The 18105-nt window shown below is 41.7% G+C and overlaps 3 protein-coding genes and 1 pseudogene across 4 annotated transcripts in view; 1 reads left to right on the forward strand and 3 right to left on the reverse strand.

Moving 5' to 3' along the window:
• Nucleotides 1-18105, forward strand: part of LOC147883746 (zinc ion binding protein) — a 119315-nt gene that overhangs the window by 66323 nt on the left and 34887 nt on the right. The gene's annotated exons all lie outside the window — the stretch shown is intronic.
• LOC147883747 (uncharacterized) lies at nucleotides 223-1908 on the reverse strand (annotated as a pseudogene).
• On the reverse strand, nucleotides 2081-2644 carry LOC147883748 (uncharacterized). The gene is made up of 2 exons (XM_087398816.1): nucleotides 2636-2644; nucleotides 2081-2560 (listed from the first exon to the last, which is right to left on the reverse strand). The coding sequence occupies exons 1-2, from the start codon at nucleotides 2642-2644 to the stop codon at nucleotides 2081-2083; spliced, it is 489 nt and encodes a 162-aa protein (XP_087254942.1).
• LOC147883749 (uncharacterized) lies at nucleotides 3292-4065 on the reverse strand. The gene has a single exon (XM_087398819.1). It carries the CDS (start codon nucleotides 4063-4065, stop codon nucleotides 3292-3294), a length of 774 nt encoding a protein of 257 aa, XP_087254945.1.

The following is an 18105-nucleotide window of genomic DNA, read 5'->3' on the forward strand; positions in this document are numbered from 1 at the left end:
TTCAAGCTACAACTGCTTGTGAAGTCTAAACATTTTCATTTTAGTCTCTCCCCAACGAGCATCTAAATCTAAATCTAGCTGATAGGGCAACACACCATTTAAGATAGAAAGAGTTATCACAATACCAGTAGGCCGCAACTTGGACGAAAACTTCACAAGGTGAAATTTGCATGTCCGCTAATACGGCAGAAGCATATACCTAGATGAATCCAGGAACTAGACTCAATCTTCTTTACTGATGTCATCCAGATAGATATTGCGATGATGCCTTCTCTCTTTGATGGGGGCATTGAATGCAATGTCATTACACATCATCTCAGCCATAGCACCTGCATAAGAAGGCAAAAAGATAAAATAGATAAATCAATATCAATGCCTCATTGATAATAATATTCTCCAACAAATAGGTTTAAAAAGATAAAAGACAAGAGTAACATACTTACTAGTCATCTAGAAGATTAACAACCATTTCTACATCTTCGTAATCATTTAGAGTCCCATAGTTGCTTAACACATTTCCCTTTCCTTTCTATCCATCCAAAAATGGTTGCAATATAGAATTGCAAATGTCAGGATCATTCTCAATAGATGAGCATGCTCTCCCAGAATGCACGCATGCTTTTTGCATAGAACCAGTGAATTACAACATCATGCATGGAGCCTTCTCCAATGCACCTCTTCATGGAATACTCTCTCCATGTTTTATAGTCAGCTCACTTGTTGGTAAATAATGATGAAACAAACTACTTCCAAAAGCAATGCCCAATTTGGTACCAACCACGGAAGCATTTCCAGGATTACAAACACAAGACATACCAGCCCGATGAAGAAGGCATAAAACCACAACATCCACCTAAACACAAGAAAAGAATTAAACTTATGCTTAGTACAAGCCATTTCATTATACAAGAGCATAAATTCTTTCAACAGGTCATTGTAAGACAATTGTCTCACCTTATGATCAATACCACCAACTTTGATTGTACAATATGCATCCAAGCATTGCATGTACATTCAACATGCAAACTCCAATCTACTGATTCTAGCATAACGCTCAACCAAATGAAGAACATGAGGAGCACACATAACTAGGATCCAGCCAGAATCTGAAACAACTGTGGCCGCTACTAGCAATGAGTAGCGTAGATGGTCCTCTGTTAATAAATTCCAAGATGGAGATGTGGAATCCTCTACTCCAAGAGCTTCTAGCTGTGTAGGCAGATCAAGAATGACAAAATCTGCAGCCCAAGCAACACTCTTACCATTTCTTGTTTTTCTTTCACCTCCAAGACCCACAAAGTATTCCTTCATGTCTATATAGGCTTGTGTGAAGTTTGAGACAGACAATTGCTTCCCAAACTCGACATAATCATAGCACCAAACCTTGCAATGTGAAGCATCACATTTGCCACTCCGATTCAAAGTTAGAGAGGTCAATGGAATGTACAACAAGCGGATAGACCTATCTTTCCATTTACATCCTTTCAAAATGCGTGTAGAGTGCAGTTCTTGCACATCTGTATCCACACCACATATGTAAAGAGACAAAGTGATAACAACATATGTTACACAAACAAATAACAGCTTGAAAAAAGACCAAGAGAGCTTACCATTATTAGTACCAGGATTTTTTGGTAGCCTACCACCCTTCTTTAGTTCCATACTTGAATCCTTGTCCTTTTTAGTCATCTTCTCAATTGTTTTTTGAATCTCAATGACTGCATCATCCTCGTGGACTGAATTTGAGGTTGATGAACCCATCTCTCCCTTTTTATGCTGTGTGTACAGCTCTACCTCCTCCTCGATGCAACATCCTTTTTTCATATCGAGCCACCACGGGCAGTTCTTTCTCTTCTACTCAGAGAGCACTTGCTTCCCTTCTTTTTCTATCATGTTTGGAGAGTACATATAGAATTTTAAGTCCTGAATTTTTGTCCATACTCGACATATGGGCGACAATTTTTCAATCTTACCAATAGCTTTTAAGGATTGCAAGAATCTGCATACAATAAGAGTCTTAGTACAAAAGCGAAATACTTAAGGATGGATTTTTAATTGAAAAGGAAAAAACATGTATTGCTTACCTAAATACCAATCGTCGAGATGCCCTCGTCATCTCCATTTGTCCTGTTGCAGCTGTAGCAACAGTCATTGAATCCTTCAAATCTTCATAAAGTTCAAGTCTGTTAATTGCTTGTATCCCCCCAAAATACTCTCTCAACGTAGGATCTTGAGGAAGCACAAAGATAGCTTGTTGACTAGCAACCAAGACCTGAGAGAGTAACCTCTCAGATTCACAAAGCAACTGATCCATCCATGCCTCTTTCGCCATCCACTTTATGAATTCTCTATCAGCTTTTGGCATCCCATAACTTGTTCTCAAATTTGAATCTGACCCTAAGATTCTGAGGGTTGCTAGTTGTGTCTCCTTTGAGACCTTTGCAATGGAGATGTTATACAACTTTTCCAATGTGACAATGGATGATTTATCATCAAATGGAAGGCTCCACAAGATATTAAACCAATCTTCACCATTTGTTGGTTTGACAATAGACAGAATCTACATATAAACAATACATGCAATCGTCACACTCAACTGTATTTTCTGATCATACAATACATGCATATCCCATACCTTGATCATTTTCTAAACAAACATCATATTTACATGCTTTTTTAATGTTCTTTCTCAATCTCAAAAAACACTTGAACACTTTAAAAAATCAACTTTATGTTAAGAATCATTAAATTAACCATACCTTGATCATTTTTCGACCGTACTTGAGATTCACATCCTTTCGAATACTTTTAAGTGCTTTCTCCATATCAACAACACTCAAATTTGGCTGAAGTTCCTTTAGCTTTGCCTCATAATCTTGCTTGTATAGTGGCTAAAATATATTCCAAAGAAATGAATGAGTACAATGAATTAGTTAGTTATAATTCAAAAGACATCCATGATAAATGGTATGAAACTTACTGCAAATACCATTCTCCCTAGCATCAGAGATGTTAAAGGATACCAAGTACTTGATCCTTTACTGCTTTCATTTGCCCTATGCTTTTCAAGTGTCTTTTTTTCTACCTCAGAAAAAAAAGATAAGTACTCATTCTCATCACAGGAACACGTTGTCTTCGTGTTGTACAAATAATCCTTGAGATTTGTTTTAATAATTGCTGTTTCATTAAGGCTGAAAAATAAAAAATATATAGCTTCAAACATATTAAGAATTGTTCACAAAACCCTTAAAAGCTCGAAAAAATGTAACACATATAAGCAAGAACTCGCACTTACAGATTGAACCTTTGAAGAGCAGCTATTAGCTTCATTTCTGTTTCGTTCTCTGGAGTAATAAAACTTGCTAAAACTCGAATATGCCATGCCTTTGATGTCTTGAATTTCTCTTCAATTAGAGACATCCATGCAACAGTACGGTAATTCCCCTTCCACACAAAAAACATCTTTTGAGACAAAAATGACCAATCAGCATCATTAACAATCTGTGCCTCAAATTCTGCATTTACATCCCTCCAACAAGAATCCCATGATTGTTCAATTTCATCTGTCACCTCTTGTGAAACACCATCCGGAAGTGTTGTAGATAAAATAAACATTCCTTTCTGTTGAATATATTTTTCTGCCTCTAGAGCTTGCTTTAGGCTATCCATATCAGTTCGTAGGCCTCTCACTCTTGTGTTTACATTACAACGACATAATGGGATCAAGGGAGCAATCTTTCCAGGATTGATTGCAAGAGATTCAATAACATCCTTCCTCTGGCCAATATCAAGTGCAGCAGGAAACTCTTGCTCAAACTCCTCATCCAGTTGTTTATCCTCTTTCTTTCTCTTCTTAGAAGATTCCTCCACAATTATAGTAGTGTCTTCAAAGTCTTCCATCTCCTTATCCTCTTTAACTCCAATTTCAACTTCTTTTTGAAACTCTAAATTAGGTGTAGATTCCACTTGCAAACTTCTCTTGCTACTTGTCCTTCCACCTCTCCCGCCTCCTCGTTCTCCTCTTCCACCTCTCGTCCTCCTCTCAGATTTTTTTATCTTTACCATCCTGCCAATGTGACACAAATGCATTTAAAAAAAGAAGTCATCACATGGCATAGAATAGACTTACAAGGTCAATTAAGTCCCAACATTACTTCAATAGCATACAAAGAAAGCCCAAGAGGCTTCAAAATAGAAAATACCTGAAGCTTGATCGTGATGCTGCTAATTGAAGCTGCACTTGACGAGATGATGGGGCTTGAGGAGACTAGCTGGACAACAAAAGCATACAAAGAAAAGTTATTAAGCATACAAGAACAAGTTATTAACCACAAAAGCGTACAATATCTCGAATATACTGTGTTGTGTCTCCTAAGGCCTCCTCGTCTCCTTGCCTCCCCCTCCTTGCCTTATTTTCATAATAGTGCATGTGTCTAAAAGGGAAGCAAAAAATCTCCAAGTGCTATGCGTACATATGTCAAAATATCATGTGGTGTATAGGAAAACCACGTGATGTGCCCTTAAATCACACAGTGTATTTTGTTTATACAGCTTGGTATATATGTTCACTGTGCAATAATGATCTAGTCAACCAATTTGCAATGATTGATTAGAAAAGACATGTTTTTTTGCATTTTAAACATCTTTAATTCAAAAAATATGTACTAAAAACCTCCCTAATATCACAAGGGAGATATTGGGGGAAAGCACCAAGAATCTTGATCATTAAACTCCTGCTAAGTCTCTTCTACTACTCAAAATAGGCAACCAACAATCATAGAAGCCTTGAGAGGTACCGAACTTCAAAATATCCAAGTTGATGCTGCAAACATAGTATGCTGCTCTAGGTGATCATTTAATATTCTTCATTATCCTTCATGGCATAGATCCTTGCAATCATGGTGAAAACTCTATAATTCCATCCTATTATGCCATGTGCACCACATTGTTGGAGGTCGCGTATAAGGATATGCAAAACAAATTGAAGGAATCCATAATTAATGATCTAGCTTCAATAGGCTATACATTTGTTTCTAAAGGATGGATGGATATAGCTCATTGCTCTCTCACCAATGTGATGATTGTCTCTCCCAAAGGAGAAGCTCTCTAGAAGTGTTACAAAAAAAGTGGTGAGATCCAAATTGGCAAATACATTGCAGAGTTATTGATTTCTATACAATGGAATCCATCTTAGAGAATCGAGATGCTATCATAGATACATCCCACTCACAAGATTATATAACTTGGAAAAGAGGTTTAAATTTAGAGAACAAGAGAACGAAATAAATCTTTGGGATGTGAAGGCTATGATTACAAACACAATATTTTGGAAAGGACTCGAAGATGAAAGTTGTTGTGAGTCAACCTTTCATGTTTGCATTAAGGGATTTTGATGCTAAGGTGCCTACTTTGGGAAAAACTTACAAGATATGGTGGGATTTTGAACAAGATTTTCTTGGCCTGACAGGATGAAGTGCACCTAGTGAAGAAAAAGTTGGCGGTAGGTGCATTCCTCCACATAGTGTAAGCTTGCTATTAGATTCTGAGTGGTGGAACATTAGTAACTACTAGAGAAAATTGAAAATTTTATGACATAGTACACACATGTAACCCAAAACCCCATGATTTGAACATGCATGTGCCATGTAGGAATTTGATAAGTATTGCATTGAACAAGGATATTTAAACTTCAACTATGTGAAGAAAATGGCCAAGGACATGCCATAAACAACTAATGTTATATAAATGGGTCAAGTTGTGAGAAGTTTCAACCTCTTGCAATAAGAATTCTTGCTCAAAAAGCCACCAATTCAAGTAGTGATTGTAATTGAAACACGTACAAATATATCCATGGTACCAGCATACTCAAACTTTTGCAAATAAGAAAAGAAATCGATGTATTTATATACAAATAACAAATTATTGAACAATTCCATATTTTGATCTCTCTCTCTCTCTCTCTCTCTCTCTCTCTCTCTCTCTCTCTCCCCCCCCCCCCCCCCCCCCCTTTTCACTTTAGCACTCTTTCACAATTCCAATCCTCTCCCTTGTTCAGTCTAGCACCCATCACAAAGGCCAAGCCTCCCCTCTAATACCCGCAAGTTGTTGCGTTTTGAAAACTCACAATGTTTGAGACAAAGGATGAAGTGCTAATGTTGAAGAAGGAAAATATCTATAAGACAAAGGAAATCGACCTCTAGCCCCACACCACAAAATGAAGCTAGCCATTGGTGGTACTTGATTGGATTCATTTCATAGGACCCCACAAACTCAAAGAGGAAACCCATGCAGGCTAGCACTTGACCATGCAATGGTGATTGAGCCCGCCAATACTTACGTTGCTACAAAAAAACTTCCAAGCCAAAGAAAAGAAAATCACCACCATCAGTGAGCTACAAGTGTCCTTGACATTCAAATTTCTTGTGAAGGATGATGAATCGTAGGATCCTATATCATGTAATAATTGCTTTCTAGACGAGGTGGAAGATCCTACCTTCAAGAGCGCAGTCATGATGTCCTATGCAGTGACAGTTCGGGCAGGATTGGCGGTGGTCAAAAGCGTACCAAGAGAAGCACTAAACCCGCTCGCTCTACTTCCTTGCGAGCCTCGTCTCTACCAGCTTCGGCAACAACTGTCAGTGTGAGAGGACTCTGACGCGATGGGTTTGTGGGCTCAACTTTGAACAAAGACAGCTTCTCTGCTGTTGCCTGAGGTCTGGCCGAAGGCAATCGGATTGAAGAAGCCGATCCAATGCTACCGGAATTGAGGGAGGGAGGGAGGGAGGGAGGGAGGGAGGGTGGCAGAGCGAGGGAGCGAGGGAGGGAGCGAGGCGAGGGAGGGAGGCGAGCGAGGGAGGGAGGGAGAGAGGCAGAGCAATGGAGGGAGGGAGGGAGGGAGGGAGGGAGAGAGGCAGAGAGGCAGAGCGAGGGAGCGAGGGCGGGAGAGAGGGAGCAAGGCAGAGCGAGGGAGGGAGGGAGGGAGAGAGGCAGAGCAATGGAGGGAGGGAGAGAGGCAGAGCGAGGGAGCGAGGGCGGGAGAGAGGGAGCGAGGCAGAGCGAGGGAGAGGGAGCGAGGCAGGGAGAGCGAGGGAGAGCGAGGGAGAGCGGGGGAGAGCGGGAGGGAGAGCGGGGGAGAGCGGGAGGCAGAGCGCGAGGGAGAGCGAGAGGGAGAGCGGGAGGGAGAGCGCGGGAGAGCGGGAGCAAAGCGGGAGGGAGAGCGCGGGAGAGCGGGAGCAGAGCGGGAGGCAGAGCGGGAGGGAGAGCGAGGGAGAGCGGGAGGCAGAGCTTTCAATGTCCACTCTTAACAGGGCTGGATTTCAGGTCATCTTTGAGGATGACAAATGTGCTGTCCGAGATAGAGAAAATGATTATGCCTTGAGATTATCTGGTACTCTGCTGCGTGGGCTTTTTCAGCTTGATCTTTTTGAGAAAAGAGCAGCCCATGCTCTTGCAGTTTCTACTCCTACTGTTGCCATGCAGAATGCAGAGTTATGGCATGCCAGATATGGCCACATGCATTACAACAGCTTGATGACACTTCAGAAGCACTCTATGGTTGATGCATTGCCACCTCTTGAGATACCTCCTCCACATGCCTGTGAAGGGTGCATTTTAGGCAAGATGCACAGATTCCCCTTAAAAAAGGATGGTTTAGATAAAGCTGTCCGAAAATTACAGCTTATACACAGTGATGTCTATGGTCCCATGAGGACTCCATCATTGGGTGGTCATCTCTACTTTGTTACTTTTATTGATGATTACTCCAATTTCACTTGGGTCTTTGGGCTGAAGCGCAAATCAGAAGTGTTCATGGTGTTTAAACACTTTTCAGCCATGGTTGAAAATGAATCTGAACTCAAGATACAGACATTGCGCACAGATAGAAGTGGGAAATACTTGTCTGCAAATTTTGATGCTTTTCTGAAAGGCAAGGGTATTGTGCATCAGCTCATAGTGAGGGCTCTCATAAAAATTAAAGTTCACATTGATATTTGTAGAAATAATCATCCCTCTTCCATGATAAAGAACACCTTTGCTAGCAAGGGACCACGACATGTCCTCGACCGACCCAAGTACTTAACGTTGCCTCTTTATGAGCTAGCACTCGTTTTTATTATTTCAAATCATTACAATCAATGCGTTTATTTTATTCACCATGACGGGACGACATACTGGCTATAGAAATGCTACCAAACTATGATGTTAATAGGAACCGTCACTTATAGTGATTATCATACGAATTCGATTGCTAATGAGAATGTAGCAATGATGAGTGATCATTTAATTAAACATCATTACTGTGTGAGGTTGATAATTTTTCATAATTGTGAGGTTGATAATTTTACTGTGTGAGGTCGACATACAATTAAATATCTTTTTGATTAATATTAAATTAATGATAGAGGCCAATAGATCCCTGTCGGAGAAAATAATTTTTATTTATTGTTAATGGAAGATAGAGGCCAATAGACCCCTTTTGGAGAAAATAATTAAATATAGAGGCCAATAGACCCCTTTCGTCAACGAAAGGGGTCTATTAGCCTCTATATTTAATTAATGGTTCATGAAAGATAGAGGCCCATAGACCCCTTTCGTCGACAAAAGGGGTCTATTGGCCTCTACCTTTTATTAATATTTGATGAAAAGTAGAGTCCAATAGATCCCTTTCATCGACGAAATAGTATTTTGACGAAAGGGGTCTATGGGCCTGTATCTTTCATAAATAATTGATGAAAGATAGAGTCCAATAGACCCCTTTCATCGATGAAACAGTCTTTTGGCATATTTTTAACATCATAATTTATATTCAAAAGGTTAGAGATGTGCTGACCAACCATTTCTTGTTCACCACAATTATAATTTATATCTATCTATCAACTTTAAAATACTTATATCAAATTGTCGGAATGAATATGTAGCAATAATGAAATGTCATTGCTAGCGAGAATGGCTTGCAATAACTCCCATACGTGTCAAAGAAAGGTTGGGGAAAGAGGTCTAAGAGTCCATGGTATTATAGTATTGTTGTTAACAAATGATGGCTAAAATTTACATCATGGTTCAGTACCATTGTCACACTTGTGCCGACTTTCACAAGACCTATCTTACAAAGTTGTGAGTATAAACAATGGGCAGTGTGTGCAAAGCATTTGTGAGCAACTTTTCTTGCGGCAGACTCTTGTTTCAAATGAGTTCTTGAAACGAACACTTTGCTCTTGATCTCACCCTTTGGACTTCATCTCATTGAGTTGCACAGCTCAACCATTCCGTTCTTATGGAATCTGTCACAATTCAGAATGAGGATAGATCTTTGCATATGTTTGTTCGCACTTCCGTAGGTAGAGGAGTGTTGTCAGAGATGGTGCTTGCTAGCCATTTTCAATTCACACTTGGGTCCATATCTGTCCATCAACACTTTGGTGATAATGGGTCTGATTTGACAATGGAGCTGCAATACGAAGTCCATGACAATGGATACAAAATGTTTCACCTTGATGCGAAGTTTGGTGATATTTTCACCGTGAAGGGAGAAAGATTCAAGCTGATGACAATGAACTTCAGAAGACTCTAGTGCACGAAAACAAAAAAGATTTCTACTGTGTCTGTAACAAAAATGATGAGGCAAGGAAACATGATTCAGCTAGCAACATTGAGAATGACAAACAACATAGTGTCATTGAGATTATTATGCAACTACCTATGAAGAACAGATTGCGTGAGGCCTATGAGAGGGTTGAAATGCACGTCACTGTGGATGAGTTGCCTTCTACTTATGATGGTGATGTTTTCTTTGAGCTACTAGCTACTTCAATGAAACATCGCACAAAAGGTACGGAGTCAAAATTTGATGGTCATGTTTGGAGTGATCCTATTACAACAAATATAGTATTTCCTGGTGTGGTTCATAGAAAGGAATGTGGAGGTCACCTCCATTGTATAAATGCAACTTGTGGTTATAAAAAAAGAATTGGGATAGAGAATGAGACACAATGGGATGAGAGATTGATTAGAGTGGCCCCAGCAAATGTGTCAATTGAATCATATGGCTCCTTATCATGTATACATTGTGGTCGTCCACCAATTTGCTTGGAGAGATGTTACCGTGAAATGTTACTCTGCATGCCAGAATGTAGAGATGGTGTGAATCTTACTCGTGCAGTCATACACCATGGCCATCATAATCATCCCGTTGGAGATGGTTTGACTAGAAGAACAAAGGATGCCATTAAAACCAAAGTTTGTGAAATGGTGAGGGTTGGTGGTAATGTATGCCCTAAAGGGATACAAAATATAATTGTCCAAGACATTATTCTGGAAACTTTATTGTCTAAAAAAGTGCAAGATGGGATTAAGATGTCGGATGTTGAGCTACAAGATTTGCTAAAACAATGTGAACCTTTGCTCGACAAAAGAAGGTAATTACCATAATATTTGTTATTGCATTGGTTTATTAAATTATGTTATTGACAATGAATATTGACAAACTTTATGTCTGTGTATAGATTATCAAGATGGATTGAGGAGGGTCGACGTGACTCTCGACCTGTTTCAGATGGGCTAGATGGAATTTTATACTTGAAAAGACATTGTAGTATCATGATCTTTTTGAAAGATAGGGCAAGGCCTTTGTTTTCAAGAACTCATATACAATCTGCAAATGTTTGAGATGAGAAGGGAGATCCTTACTATACACCAGAATATCATCAATATACACAAGACAAAAGGAATGATAGGGGTTGAAAACCGAATCCATAAATTTTTGGAATTCGACTGGTGCTGTCTTCAACCCGAATGGAAGGACGTTCCATTGATAGAACCCTTGACCGACCACAAAACCAGTTTTGTGGCAGGTACTCCTTGTTGGGAATGGGATAGGAGAGTGATAGCAAACATTTGTTGAGGGGCTTCTAGTTGATTACAAGCCTCTTTTTTCCTCTCTTCTACTCAGAATGTTTGTTCACATAAAAGGCAGCTGCAGCTACAAGAGGAGATTCACTACTATAATCTTGGACAAACCTTTCTTGCATTTGCTGGAGGGAAGAGAGCATGTGCAGTGTATGAGTGCGAGTGTGCAAACTCTTTTGCTCTTCATCATGTAGAAGACCCTTAATGTAGGCGTCTAGTTCAGCACCATCCATTGGTTGTTGTGCATCGTCAAAAGGCTGGGGAGCTTGTTGAACCGAATTTAGTTGACGGCGGACATACACCAATGCGCATATTACGCCTTTGCGAATTGTATGAGCTGCTTGGATGTGGGAGATCAGAGGGATGCTAGGAATGCTTCTGTCCTTGTGGATGATGGCTGGCTGAGGCAGTTCTTCGACATTTGTGAAGGAATCCTGCTGCCAATTGGGCATAGGTGAATATTCTCGGAACAACTAGATCCCCAGTATCATGTCGCATCCTTATAATGGTGTGAGGATGATGTCTTGAAAAAAGAGGCGTTTTGACCTGCGAAAGAAAAATTTTCGGCCTTGTGTGTGAACTGAGTGCCTAGCCTAGGTGTAAACTCTGCCACCGCAAGCTCAAGAGGCACTAAAGTGCACCCCATCTTTTCGACGAGTTGAGGGGATATAGTGTCTTCTAAACTCCCCACGTCAAAGAAGACAACAAATTGTTGCTGTTTAGTCGTGCTATGGGCTCTGATGAGGGCCTTCTTTTGCTCGTCGAGCATGCCCTCCTTTACCTTCAAAGACCATCGAGGGTAGGGCGTTCAAAGAATTGCGTTTGTAGTTGAGGTAGGCAGAGATCGGAGTGCCAATGCCATGGTGACTTGGCGCTTTCGCAGCCTTCTCGGCCAACCATTTGGGACAATCTTTCTTTCCATGCCCTGCAAGGTGGTTTCAATGGAAACAACGGTGCTTCGTGTGATACTTTTTTTGTTTGTCGGCCTGTAAGTATCCTACTGTAATGCTTGCTTTAGCTTTTTTTACCTAGTGTCATCTTGGGCTTAGACTTCTTTTTCTGACCAGTTGATGCTGGATGGAAGCTATTGTTCTTTTGTTGAGGGCCTCTACCTGTTGGGGTTGTAGGCTGCTATGGGGCTTTGGCTCGTGGTTGAAACTGCTTGGGGTTTCCCCCGTTCAGCATCATTTCTTGATTCTGAGCCAGTGTAAGCACACGCTTGTAAGTGAGCGGGTCAAAGTTCCGGACAGGGAGGCGAATGTTGGACTCCAACCCCGTAATGAACTGCTTGAGCTTATTGGTCCTGGACACACCTAATTGCTAGGCCAAGGTAATAACCTTTTTACTTAATGTAGGTCAAGACTGGCAGAGCATTTTGGGTGAGACGATAAAACTCGTCTTCGAGATTCAGCAAGTACTGAGGCGGCAGGAACCAAGCTTTGAGGTAAGTCACAAACATATCCCACTTGAAATTCGTGAAAGGGGTAGTCGGATGAGTATAATTAGTAGACCAATGCTACCACCAGGTCACCGTCTCACTGATCAGATGAGGGGCGGCTAGATGGACTTTGTCTTGATCGTCTTGAATACGAGCTAGCGGAAGTGAGCTACATTTTGATGAATAAACTGCAAAATGGCTGAGTGCTCGCACTTACCGTCGTATTTCATGAAATCTGGAGTAATTTGGGTGAGTGGAGTAACCTTTGGTGTTGTTGGATTCAAGGAGGAAGTAGTGCTAATGCTAGCCTGCATAGTGGTCAACATTTGTTTGTGCTTGAGCAACATAGCTTCTCGGTCGACTCGTGTGCTTCTCAGCTTGGGTCATCTCGTTGTGTTGAAGTGCCGCCTTCTGTTTGCGCTCCTTGCGCATGAGCAAGAGCAGTTTTTTGAATTCTGAGAGTCCCTTGCCTTTAGGATTTTGCTCCTTTGTGGTTTTTTTTCTTCGAGCTGTCTCTGTGTCTCCTCCAGCTACTTGTCTTTTTCACCCAACTGCCATGCAGTTTCTCCAAGTTGGGCCAAGTGGAGTCGATTCTGTTCCATGAGCTTCTCTAACATTGCTTGAGTGCTGGGCGGAAGCGTACTTTCTTTGTCTTCCTGGTACTCGAAATTTTACTCTTCTTCTCTCCTCCATGATTTTGGTCTGTGTGTCCTTTTCGGATCTCAATGAGGCCATGCACTCTGGTAGTCAAGCTGGATTATAGACTTAAGCTCTGATACCAATGTAACATGCAATGGTTAATGATCGTGTAATCATAGCGATACCTTCTTTAAAACTTTGTGCGAAAGAGAGATTAGGGTTAGAGAGAGAATGTAGACGACACCAGATTGGGTCCTGTACCCTCTGAGGGCCCCCTTTCCCAAATAGGAAAGAATTTGCTTTATACTTGGAGAACTGCAAAATATACAAATAACACTCCCTTAGAGAGCACGGGATGCAACTCTGAGGATGGCACTTCTACATTGAGAGCTGACCCACGAATGCCTGAGCATTGAGAAGCTCATATGCGCTTATGTTAAACAAATTTCTTCCTTTCCTTAATCTACAGTTCCTGACTAATATTGAACCTGCGCACTAACTCATCACGCTCACGGGCGATGGCAATTTTTTTATACCTCCCAGCCAATTCTCAAGGACTGCATACGTAATTTTCACACACATACCTACGTTATTTCCTTCATACTTATCCTTGAGACCCACATCTCCCTAGATAGTTCCTGGCCACATGTTTACATTTTAGGCCCTTACTTAGATGCATCCTTTTTCACCCCTCTCTTGGAGTTCCTTTAAAACCAATTGCCCCTTGGCAATTTTCACATTTAGATGCACCTAGGCCCAAGCCCTATTAGAACTACCTAGTCAATGCCATTACGCCCTCACCTAGGACCTTGGCAGTTACTTCTCTTGACCATTTAATTACGCACATTAATTATTACAAAAGTTGGTCATCTTAGAGAAAATGCCCACCGATCTATCCGAGGTCATGCTATCTCGGCTAGAGCATAACATTCCTTCCCTCTTCAAGCATCAGCGTCCTCGATGATGAAATCTGGGAATGCTCTCGGTAACTGGTATACGGATTCCCAGGTAGCTTCCGATAGAGGCTGACCATGCCATGCAACCAACACCGTGGGTATCTTCCGATTTCGTATCTGCATTGTTCCTCGGTCGAGGATTCTTGTTGGTTTGCGCCTTGCAATATCCTCTATCTCCTGAAACAAAACCACACCTTCGATTAGTGAGTCACCTGTATGCAAAAATTTCTTTAAGCGCGAAACATGAAAAACCGGGTGCACCTTACACCCCTGTGGCAATTCTAATTTATAGGCTACACTGCCTATTCTCTTTAGAATTAACCACGGCCCACAGTATCGAGGTGATAATTTAGCACACTCCCCTGAAGTCAACGACTTCGAGTGCGAAGGAATTCTGAGAAAAACTTTTTCTCCTTCTTCAAATACTCTTATAGACCGATTTTCATCCGCATACACCTTGGCTCTATCCATAGCCTGGCGGATATTAGCTCTCGCAAGTGCTAGCATCTCCCGCATCTGAACTACAAAGTTCGCGGCACTAGGCACTTTCTGAGGTACTCCAACTATAGTCGGATTGGCTGGTCTATAACCATAGTTCAGCTCAAACGGACTGAACCCAGTAGATGAATGTTTCCTATCATTGTAGGCAAACTCCAACAATGGCAACCACTTGTCCCATGTATGTTGCCTCAATGACACATATGCTCTCAGCATATCCTCTAAAGTCTGGTTGACTCTCTCCGTCTGACCATCCGTCTCAGGATGATCCCCACTACTCATTCCCAACTCAGTCCTTAGTGTCTCAAATACCGCTGTCCAAAAGTGACCGGTAAACCTGACATCTCTGTCTGACACTATGGATCTAGGCAATCCATGCAGACGAAATATATGTCTAATAAACAACTCCGCTACTTGCGGGGCACTAATAGACTCTCTAGTCGGAATGAAGTGAGCCATCTTGGTTAGACGATCAACCACCACAAGGATAGAATTATACCCTCCTTGTGTTGCAGGTAGTCCTACAATAAAATCCATGGAAATGCTCTCCCACTTGCTTAGTGGTATTTCCAAGGGCTGTAAAAGTCCGGGTGGCTTCACCCGCTCGGCCTTACTTACCTGACACGAGAAACACCGTGTCACATATTCATGAATATGCTTTTTCATCTTTGGCCAAAAGAAATCTCGCTTCACGAGATCATATGTCTTCTCGACACCTGGATGTCCCGCACACGGGCTATCATGGCATTGTCGAATGACTCTCTGCCTGAGATCATTCTGACCAGGTACTACAACCTTGCCATTTCTAACTAGCATACCATCCCTTATGGTATATCTTGCATAAGTTTGGCCTTTTCTGGATGCCAGGTCATCCTTTTCATTTTCCCCGGGTTTTAACACATGAGCCTTAGGCCATAAGCTCTGGACAAACTCGTCCACCTTCTGAGTTTCTCTGATCTCGGTCATTAGAGCACTCTCTAATACCGTGAAACTCAGGTTGTGCATAATGCGAGACAACGCATCAGCTACCTTATTGTCTTTTCCTCTTCGGTACCGAATCGTTAGATTAAACTCCTGCATGAGTTCTGCCCACCTAGCTTGGCGGCCCCTCAAGTCAGGCTGTTTACAGAAATGTTTCAGAGTATCATGATCCACATCCACATAAAACTCTGAACCATACAGATAATGCCTCCATGTTTTCAAAGCATGGATAACAGCATACAACTCCAATTCATGAGTTGGCCAATTCCTTTGAGAGGGAGAAAGCTTCTTGCTTTCAAAGGCTACTGGCCTTCCCTCTTGAAGGAGGACTGCTCCTACCGCAATGCCACTTGCATCGGTTTCTAGGAACAACGGTTTCTGGGGATCAACTATTTTTAACACCGGTCCTGAGACCACAGCTTGTTTTATGGTGTTAAAACTTTCTTGTTGATTCTGTCCCCAAATAAAAGGTACTTTATCTGAGGTCAGATCAGTCAATGGCGATACTATTTCGGAATATCCTTCGATATGCCTTCTATAAAACTGGACAAATCCCAAGAATGATCGCAGCGCGGTCAGACTCTGAGGGATTGGCCAAGTTAGTATCGCAGCCACTTTCTTCGGATCCATTTCTACCCCCTGTGGAGTAATTATGAACCCTAAGTACTCAAGCCTAACCATACACAGTATAGTTTTCTTTTTATTTACGTAAAGACTGGCTTTCCTCAAAGTACTGAACACTATCCTTAAGTGTTCACAATGCTCAGTAATACTTTTACTGAATATCAAGATATCGTCAATGAAATGTACTACGAACTTTCCGATATACGGACGTAGTAAATCGTTCATAAGCATGACGAAGGTCGCTGGAGCATTGGTAAGTCCGAAGGGCATTACCAAAAACTCATAATGACCAAACCTGCTTCTAAAAGCGGTTTTATGCACATCCTCGGCTCTAATCCGGATCTGATGATAGCCGCACTTAAGATCTATCTTGCTGAAAATCACGGCTCCATGTAATGCATCTAGCAAATCATCAATCCGAGCCATCGGATACCTGTGCTTAACAGTGATATTATTCAATGCTCTGTAATCTATACAGAGGCGAAACGTATCATCCTTTTTCCTCTTTAATATCACTGGTGAAGCAAAAGGTGAGAAACTTGGTTGAATCTGCCCCAACTTGAGGTATTCTTCCAGTTGCCTACGCACCTCTGCTTCTTCAGTAAAACTCATTCTATAGGGAGGTCTATTTACAGGTTCTGCCCCCGGGATCAGTTCAATCTTATGCTGAACTTTCCGCTCTGGAGGTAACCCATAAGGTAGTTCATCCCTAAAACATTCAGAGAACTCCTCTGTTATAAGATTAGCCAACTTGGCCATCTCATCACTTTGCGTAACATCAGTGCTAGTCGAAGAATCATTCACCGACTCTACCGATGCGGTGCAAAGGTACAAAAACTCTACTTGAGCCTTTCTGATTTCCATCACGGAAACCAACGGTCCCTGAGGTATATCTTTTTCACCTTGCAAGACATAAAGCACATCATTCATCTTGAATTGATATACGTGCTTTTTCCAATCAATGGCTGGATTCTTCCTAGAATGCCATGCCATTCCCAGGGCTATATCTGCATGAGCAAGCTTGGTCATTTCAAAATCAAGCTTCTCAGCATAGTCCTGAATCCGAAGCTCCAACTGGGTAACCCTTTGGTCCCATACTTCAGTTGAACTTCCATCTGCCATCCTGACTGTATACGCATAGTCAGATGGACTTGTCTTTAATTTCAGCCTCTTCACGAGCTTGGAGTTAATCACATTGTGAGTTGACGCTGAGTCAAACAACACAATGACATCATGACTGGCCACTTGCCCTTTCATTTTAATTAACTCCGTATCATTAAAGGCCGTATACCCCGTTGCTGCGGGCTTAGATAGGATGTTATCAGGTGCACTCGTCACTAACTTAGCAACAGATACACATAACAAACAAGGTACTAACCTCTGAGAAGGTCCCGCCAGTTGCATCTGCATATGTTCCGCACTGGGACTCTCCTGCATTTCTACGTCGCATTCAGATATTATCATATTAGCCGTGCGACGATCTTTGTTCAGTGGACAATCCTTCCACTGATGTCGCTGAAGGCAGCCGAAGCACAATCCTTCTTTTCTAGCTTTCTCTTTTTGTTCAGGGGTCAACGAGGACTTTGACCAAGCCCGGGCTGCCATTGGAGTTATTTTCCTTTTCACCCCAACGGTGGTACTTGTTTTTGTTGGTCCCTTAACCGGCTTCACCTGCTTGGTTTGGCCACTTGGCTGCGAGACACTTGTCTTTGAAACCCATTTCCTCTGAAATCCCCCTTTCCTCGGGTGCTCATACTGAGTCCCTGCCTGCACAAATCCACCAGACCTACCTCTGGCATCCTCATAGTTCAGGGCTACTGCTATAGATTCATCTAGTGTAGTCACATATTTAGCCCGAACTTCCATTTTTATTTTGTCGTTCAGTCCATAGATATAGTCTTTTAACTGAACCGACATAGGGAGAGGGTCTGTTATTTTCATAACACATTCCCTGAATTTGTCAGTGTACTCTGCCACTGACAAGCTCCTCTGACGAAGATTTCTATAAGCATCCCAAGCTCGGGATTCTTCATCAGGTGGGAGAAAGTGTTTCTTGAATTCAGC

Source organism: Dipteris shenzhenensis, chromosome 27 (genome assembly GCF_047967505.1).
Source record: "Dipteris shenzhenensis isolate YYH24624 ecotype China chromosome 27, Dip_SZ_1.0, whole genome shotgun sequence".
NCBI lineage: Eukaryota > Viridiplantae > Streptophyta > Polypodiopsida > Gleicheniales > Dipteridaceae > Dipteris > Dipteris shenzhenensis.

Excerpts from the sequence above, each read along its gene's own strand:
- LOC147883749 (XM_087398819.1), bottom strand. The coding sequence starts at position 4,065 with ATGGTAAAGATAAAAAAATCTGAGAGGAGGACGAGAGGTGGAAGAGGA.